The 7982-nt window shown below is 58.6% G+C and overlaps 1 protein-coding gene across 1 annotated transcript; it reads left to right on the top strand.

The window, feature by feature from the left end:
• The first annotated feature begins 4228 nt into the window (after positions 1 to 4228).
• NKX2-8 (NK2 homeobox 8) lies at positions 4229 to 6351 on the top strand. Its single transcript, XM_074582438.1, has 2 exons — positions 4229 to 4730; positions 5801 to 6351. Exons 1-2 carry the CDS (start codon positions 4565 to 4567, stop codon positions 6349 to 6351), a joined length of 717 nt encoding a protein of 238 aa, XP_074438539.1. The 5' UTR covers positions 4229 to 4564.
• Positions 6352 to 7982: the final 1631 nt, after the last annotated feature.

The raw sequence follows: 7982 nt of genomic DNA, 5'->3' as shown, positions 1-7982 counted from the left end.
GTAGACACAGACAACTGTTTCAGGGAAATGCTCGATTTCTGCAGCCCACATACATCGATTTGGTCGATCTGCTTTGCAATCCTCCACTGAGCACGACAAATGAGCCCATTCAAAAAAAAAAAAAAAAAAAAAAAAAGGAAAGAGTGGGGGGAAAAGCCGCTGTTTTCTCAGGTGGTCGGAGGTGTTCTTAACAGCCCGACTTTCCCGGTGGGGGCCGGTGGAGCCGGGCAAGAGCGCGACGGGAACCCCGACGGGACGGTCCGACGCGGCCCCGGGCTATCCCAAAGGGCCGGGCCGTATCTCGGTCTGGAAACCCCCCCGGTATCCCTCAAATCCCCCGGTCCGCCGGGGTGAGAGCAGCCCGGGGATGGGCTGCCGGGTTACCTCCAGCCAGGTGGCCGCGGGTGGCCGTGGGGCCGCGGCCGCGCAGCCCCACGGAGGGTGGCGGCCACCGCGCCCCCACTTCGCCCGGCTCGGGCCGCTGCGGGGGGACGGGGCCGGTTCCCCCAGCTCCTCGCTCTCCTGCCCTGCTTCATATGAGCAGCAACCAAACACGGTCAAGCTGAAAAGGGCGCTGCGAAAAACGTGGGAAACAAACAAACAAACATTTTAATTATTTTTTTTCTTTCTTTACCCCCTTGGAAGCGGGAAAATTCATTTAAACGCACGGAGGGGGACACCAAAGTGCTTCTGTGGGTTTAGCTGGAGGGACGGGGTGGCCGGGCACACGCAGCCGTCCCCTGCGGGCCCACGGAGAAGGAAGTGGTCTCACCCCGTGGGCCCACGGACACAGGCTCGCCGCGGGGCGGGGTGTCACCTGCTGTAGGACCGCCCTGCGGGTGGAGCACACGCGTGGGGCTGCCGCGTACGTGTAACATCCCCGGGGAAATGCCTCCTGCCCCGTCTCATCCCCGTGGGTGCCGTCGGGGAAGAGGCGGTTCTCGATCGGCGGGGCTACCAGCCGGTCCGGGAGCACTGCGGGGCAGCAGGGTGGCCTGTGCAGAGGGGCGAGTGGCAAACCCACCCCTCGGTCGAAGGATGCCGTCTCCCCCAGGGGGACCGCGGGTCCGGGGTCCCGTGGGGGAGAGTGGTCCCCCGGCCCCACCGCCAAAGTGTCGCGGGAGAAGGTGAAACCTGAACCGGCAAACGCCGAAATGAAGCCGGGCAGCCAGAGCTGAAAAGTATCCAAGTCAGTCCCAAGGAAAACAAGAGATGAAACATTTCGGGTTATTACGTTTTCCCTTTGAAGCGAACTATTTCCCGCAGATAACAATGCGTAGGTATATTTAGACAGCTCGGCTCGTCCAAGGAGAATATGTCTTGCGCTATTTGAGAAAAACTCTAAGAGTAAGTGCAAATATTTGATGCTGAAGAGCTCTTAAGGCTTGAAGAGTACCATTTACTTATTTCTACACATCAGTATGGGCTTAGGATGTTAAATAGATTAAAAGGCTAAGAGAGGTCACTGAAGTAGACTCTCTTTCTCTCATCCTGACTTTTTTCCTTGCAAAGTTTTTTGCACTTTCTTTAGAGGGTCCTTGGCAAACTCCTCATAAGAGCCACCTCGGATACTGTATAAGTTTGTGGTTCTCTGAACGCCGGCCCCCGCCCCTCCCCTGGCCGCCCCCCCCCCGGCCTCCCCCCCCGAAACTCCGCTCCAGCCCAGGCATTCAGCAAATGTTTGCCTGCGGGGTCAAGATATTAATAAGCACTTCTCGGCCTCTTTTTATACTGGGGGCGGCCGGGAGCGGGGGGCAGCGGTGGCTCTGCCCGGGGCCCGCCGGGCGGGCAGGTGAGCCCGGCCGTACCTGTCGGGGTGTGTGTGGGGGGGTCGGCCCGGCGCCCACCTCCCGCCGGCCGCGGGGTGCCCCGGCGGTGACACGGGCAGCCGGTGTCGGGGGGGGGTGGGTGCCAGGGCGACGACGGGAGGATCCGCTCCGCCGAGGACGGCCACGTCGTTTCAATTTAATCTCATTTAAAAAGACATAACTAATAAATTTGTATGGACGGGGCTGCCGGAGACGTAAAGCAGAGTCGATAGTGGTTCAATCCCATTGAACCCTATTGAAAACCATGACAACAAGGAACAAGCTCCGATTTATCCCGGAGAGTTAAAGCACATTGTGGGAAGGCGTCAATCACCTATTATTCCAGATCTGAACAAATGCAAAATCTTGACTGGAACAAATGCTTCCAACAGGTCCGGGACATAGGGCTACATTTCCCTTTTGTTCACGGCCTAGCAGTTGGCATGTATTTGTGCTCCCCTCGCTCCGACCACCCAGGACGGCTGGGAGGCTGTGCTTGGAGCGGGGAAGATAACTACTGTCACCAGGCACGCTTGATAGGTGGCTGCAGTAATCACGGCCTGGGAATCGGTTATATGGAGCCTGTCCAGTCCCGAAGAAATATGCGGGAAGTTGGCCAAATGGAGCCTTGTGCCCCCTTCATCTCGCCCACAAATCTCGCCGATATAAATCTTGCCTCCCCCCTCGTCGTTATTGCTCTGTTGACGTTTTCCCCGTAAAGTGTAACCGCTTCCAGAAGCGGCAACGCCGAGCAGAGCGGGGAGGGGCGGCGGCGGCCGGGGGCAGGCGGGGAGCGGGGCTGGGGGGCGAGAGCGGGGCTGGATAAATGTGAGCTATACACAATAGCTCATAGATGTCTGTTTGGACAGGGAAATTTGAACCAACAAAGCGGCCGGCCAGAAGAGTGTCCCCGCGTGTATCTGGGTTTCTTATTTCCAGGCGCCCAGCGCATCATCACACGGTTCCACGCCGTTTGCCCGACGGGGCCGCGTTGTGTGTGCCTTGGCTGGCATTCAAGGGAAAGCGGATCTGCCCGGGGGAGGCTGGATGCCTCCCTCCTTCCCTCCAGGCTTTCCTCCATCCAGCCGGATTCGCCTCCCACTGTTTTTTCTAGACGGGCGCCGGGTCTCTCCCGCGATCCCGGCGGGAAGAGATGGGGACGGGCGCTGCGGTGTGCGGGTGGGGAGCGTGTCCCGCCCCCCGCCCTCTGCGGCCCCCCCGGCTCGACACACGACCCGCGTGAAACAGGCTGATCGCGCCCATCAGTCCCGTCTGCCCCTGCCCTGCGGCTGAGGACCGAGCCCTGCCACTGCAGCTTTGCATTCGAACGGCTCGTCAGGCTTCTTGCTTCCATATCGTATTTTTTTTGTAAGTCCTCGGAGGCCACCGAGGCTGGGGGAAACCCGACCGCAGCTTGGCGGGGGGACGGGGCCGCCCGGTGAAAGGCTGCGAGGAGGCGTTTGTCCCGCGGAGGGGACCGCGGAGCTGCCCAGCCGATGCCCGCAGCCTTCCTCCTGGGGGGGCCCGGAGCTCCGGGTCTGCTGGCTGCTGCTTTCGGCACGATGAAGCAGAGCTCGGCGGGGACAGGAGGCGGCTGATAAATAAACGCGCCGTGTTTGATCTTTTCTCCCTCTCTCCCAGCTGGAATCGTTTCAGCCGCTCACACATAGCGCCCAAGGGGGTATTCCTTGGGTTAGTACAACGCAAAATGGTGCTAAAAAAAAAAAATCTCCCCTACCCCCCATCCCGACTCTTGCTTATGGACCGATTGTGTCGGGCTCCCCGCGTTTCCCCAGCCAAGCTCACTCCGTCACCCTTCCCGAAAGAAAGGTGCACCTTCCATCCACCGTGCCCAGGAGAGGCAAAAAAAAAAAAAAAAAAACCAAACCAAAAAAAACCCACAAAAACCCCCACAAAACCCAACCCAAACCAACCAACCAAACAAAAAACCACAAACCCAAAGAAAAAACCCATCTCGGAGATCCCATCCCCTCAACGCACACACCCGCCAGCCTTCCCCGCCGAGAGCTCAGCCGAGGTGTGAAAAATCCCCCGTGGAGGGTAAGGAAACCTGCCAATGACAAGTGGGAGAACTGGAGGCAGCACGGCAAAACAGCCCGGGGAAATAAAACAAATAACGACTTAAATTCCTTCCAGGTTTAAAGAGAGGGGGGGAAATAAAGAGGGAGAAGCGGGGAGGGGGCTCTCGACAGGCTCTGCGGATGTCCTGGGAGGATTCACTTTGTCTGCGGATAGAAGGGACGCTGGTGGCTTTGGTGGCGGATGGAGGGGGGTGGTTGTTGGTCATCCACATGCCACCCAAGATGTTATTCACTGCTAACAATTACCATTATCTGTCCCCACTTTTGGCTAATCAGACAGAATATGTAATGATGAAGCCTGTTTCCTGCTGTCTTTGGGAGGTAACGGGTTATTCTCTCATGGGGGTGGCGGGAGGGGGGGTTACACCTACTCCCATTAGGGCTTTAGCACTTGACTAATTCAGGTACTTAACATCCTATAGACAGGGACGGTTTGAAAGCAGGCAGTGTTTGCAGTGGGGAGGACTGTTTATATAAACAGGACACCTCTGTAAACGACACTAATATTTGGGGTTAGGTGGCGATGGAAGGGAAGGTCCTCTTGAGCCAGGAGATTCCCCAGTAACTGGGCGCAGTCTTTTCCTCGCAGCCTGTAAGGGAGGGGGTTCGGGGCTTTGGGACGATATTTTTTTGGGGGTGTGTGCGCAACCTACCATGGCCACATCTGGCAGGATCAGTTTTACAGTGAGGAGCATTTTGGATTTACCAGAGCAGGATGCTAATAGCATAAAGCAAGCCTCTGACCATCACCACTCAGCGGAGAACTACATCGGCTCGCCGTACCGAGGGTGGACAGAAACAGACAGAAATCACTATCCCTGTGAGTATGAAACGGACAGGAATTCGCCATCTCCGCACAGCTATCTTTCATTTGTTTCCCCCCTTCCTTTGGGGAAGACGTGAAGAAGGGAATCGCCAGCGTGTGTAGCCTACAGGATCGGGGGGAATCCAGGCTGGGAATTTTATAGAATATTACTGAATTGCAACAATGAAACAGCAGGAACAACCCGGCCACGAGCTTAAGAGAGAAAAGATTTTTATTTTTTTTCCCGTAGGTCTGTGCATGTTCCCAGCTATGGCAGAAAGCAAAACCTCAGGCTGTGTCCGTCCTTCTCTCTGCGCTTATCGTTTAAGCTCGTTTCCCGGATTCTTTTTTTTTTTTTTTTCCCCTTTCACTGTTGCAAGAAATCCTGCCTTTTTGTGCTGGAGGGGTTTCAGGTCACCCCACGCACGGCAGAGGAAAGCCAAACACACACCCCGTGCCTCGCCTCACCTCCCCCCGCTGCCGCCGAGCGCGCCCTGGGAGCCACCGCCTAGAGCCACGCACTCGCCACCGCGGCGAGCAGGCTCCGGCTCACAAGCCCGGCTATGTAGCACATCGCTCTTACTTCACACATATAAATTGTGCCGCAGCTATACGGCGTTCAATCCATACCTGTGTGTGAGGAGGGGGAAACCGTCCTTGGGATGGATGCGGGAACCCCATCGGGATAAGTTAAATATTAAGGTAACAGAGCGGCTGGAGAAAAGCAGCAACGAAAGGACTGGGCAGCCCGTTATTACGTTTTAGCACCGAATGAGAGCACAGACGCTACCAGCCCCCGGGCTGTGCGCTGCGGAGGGGCCGTGCCCGTCCGGGGATTGAGCCGCTCCCTGCGGGGGCGAAAACCCGCTCCGTCCCGTGGGCTAGGTTTAATGTATTCGGGGTTGCGGGGGGGGTGTGTTAGCACACATCGCTTGTTGACTGTTGGGATTAATCGGGTCCGGTAAACAGCCGGGGCTCTCCCTGCGGGAGACGGTTCGGCTCTCGACGGCCCGCCGCCTCTTCCGTGCCGCCCCCGCGCCCCGTCCCCGGCCGCCCCCTCTCTCTAACCCCCTCGCTGTCCCCAGCTTCCGACGAGAGCGGCCCGGAGCCGAGCCTGCCCGACTCCACCCAAAGGTCGCTCCCCGCCCGCGGCTCGGAGGCCGAGGAGAAGAAGAAGAAGCGGCGGGTGCTCTTCTCCAAGGCGCAGACGCTGGAGCTGGAGCGGCGGTTCCGGCAGCAGCGGTACCTCTCGGCGCCGGAGCGGGAGCAGCTGGCCCGGCTCCTCAGCCTTACCCCCACCCAGGTGAAGATCTGGTTCCAAAACCACCGCTACAAGATGAAGAGGGCGCGGAGCGAGGGTCCCGGCAGCCCCCCGCCGCGCCCGCCCGCCCTGCTGCGCCGGGTGGTGGTGCCGGTGCTGGTGCGGGACGGGGAGCCCTGCCGCGGCTGCCCCGCCAGCCCCCCGCCGCCCGCCGCCCGCCCCAAGCTGGGCTGCCCCTTGGCGGGCTGCAGCGCCCAGGCTGCCCTCGCCCTGCAGGGCTACCGGGCCTGCCCGCCCGCCTCCGCCGCCGCCCTCGGCGTCTTCCCCGCTTACCAGCACTTAGCGCACCCCGCCGTCGTCTCCTGGGGATGGTGACAGCGGCGACTCGCCCTCCAGGGCCGGACTCATCCCACGGGCGCGGGGTGTCCCCCCCATCCCCAGCCCCGGGCTCCCGGTTGCGGGGAAGGCACCGGGGGCTCGGGCGGGCCGGGCGACGGAGCGCGGCGGCGGGGCGGCGGGCAGGCGGGCAGCGCGGCCGGCCGGCCGGGACGAAGCTCGCCTGGGCCGCCCGTCCCTCCGCCGGTCTCACCCCAGGGCGCGGGGGCGGCTCTATTTTTGTCAAACCTCCGCTCCTCTTTCTCCTTTTCGAGAGGTTCCTTGTTAAAAAATTAATAATAATAATAATAACAACCCTAGCGACCTAGTTTATTTTCAAATAGCTGATTCTTCCAGTGACTAATAAAATGATTTTTGACAAATAACTTTTTTCCCGGCGGAGAAGTGTATTTTTGACGATTGGGGCTTTTTTTGTAGGATTTACCTCCTGTGCCATAAAAGCTTAAATAATTCTCTTGTATCGCGCCAGCGGAATCTCACTTTTCAAGTTCGTTGATTTTACCCACGTGCGCCGGTAAACGGTGAATAAAGTTCGCTGCAAGAATCTCGCTGTAAACCTGGGGATATTTCCTACGGGAAGCATGAGTCTGGAGCACCCTGTCTCTGCAGGTTCCCTGACTTTTCGTTTTGGGCGGCGATGCCCGGCGCCGGCCGGGGCTCCGGAGGCTCCGGTGGGGGTTTTCCTCCGCCCAGCCCGGCCGGTGGGCGCAGCGCGGGGCCGCGGGCTCCCGGCGGGGACACGGCTCGTTGTTGTCTTCTTTAGAGCCCCTAAGGCAGGATGCGGGGTTAAGGCAATCTTCCCGTTCGCCTGTTGTCTGTTCCAGAGATCGACTGGGGAAGGGCAGCCGAGAGAAAACAGTAATGCCTTTTAACGCCCAGAGAATTATGTTTTGAAACGCTTTGCGGAACTATTGATTTTATTAATTGGAGGGGGGGGGGGAATATTATATAATTGTTCTGGCAACGGCCAGTGGGGAAAAAACCTTCAAAGCCCGCCCCAAACCCAGGTTTCTTTGAAATATAGACTAGAACGGCTGGCTCTATCCCTCCGATGGGAGCCGCGGATCAAGAACGCGGAGGGAATATCCGGGGGCGAAGATCCCGCGGGGACTGATGCAGACAACCTGCCAACCAAGGAAAGGCTGTCGAAGGAAAAGGACCCGCAGAAGCTGTTTAGTTTGGGTGTTGGGGCTTTTTTTATTATTCCCTGGAAGGGGATTACTTCGGACGAGATGTGCCCCCGGGATGTGTCGTGCCGCCTACACATCCCGGGCAGCCCGCGGGAGCGGGGCCGCGACGACGGCGGCGGCAGCATCGCGGGGAGGATGGAGTGACACTGGTTCTCCCACCTGCATCCCCTTCCCTGCTTGGGCAAGGCGCCGTGTGCCAAGGGGGAGATGCAGAGCGGACCAGGCTTCTGGGATGTGCAGGAAGGAGCAGGGGCAATACAGCCCCCGTGTCACCTGTTTTTTTGTTGTTGTTGTTGTCTTTCCCCCCTTCCCTTTATTTTTCCCTCTGCCATCCGAAATCTTTTTTCCCCCTTTTTTTTCTTTTTTTTTTTTCTTTTTTTTTTTCGTCTCAGCTGCTGGCCACCTTGTCTCCCATATGGA

This window comes from Larus michahellis, chromosome 4 (genome assembly GCF_964199755.1).
Source record: "Larus michahellis chromosome 4, bLarMic1.1, whole genome shotgun sequence".
NCBI classification, from domain to species: Eukaryota; Metazoa; Chordata; class Aves; order Charadriiformes; family Laridae; genus Larus; species Larus michahellis.
This window is presented reverse-complemented; position numbering and strand designations above follow the sequence as displayed.

Bases quoted from the DNA above. Each gene is read 5' to 3' on its own strand.
- NKX2-8 (XM_074582438.1), top strand. From the start codon at position 4,565: ATGGCCACATCTGGCAGGATCAGTTTTACAGTGAGGAGCATTTTGGAT. The intron at 4,731-5,800 runs GTGAGTATGAAA...CGCTGTCCCCAG, and splicing joins AGACAGAAATCACTATCCCT to CTTCCGACGAGAGCGGCCCG.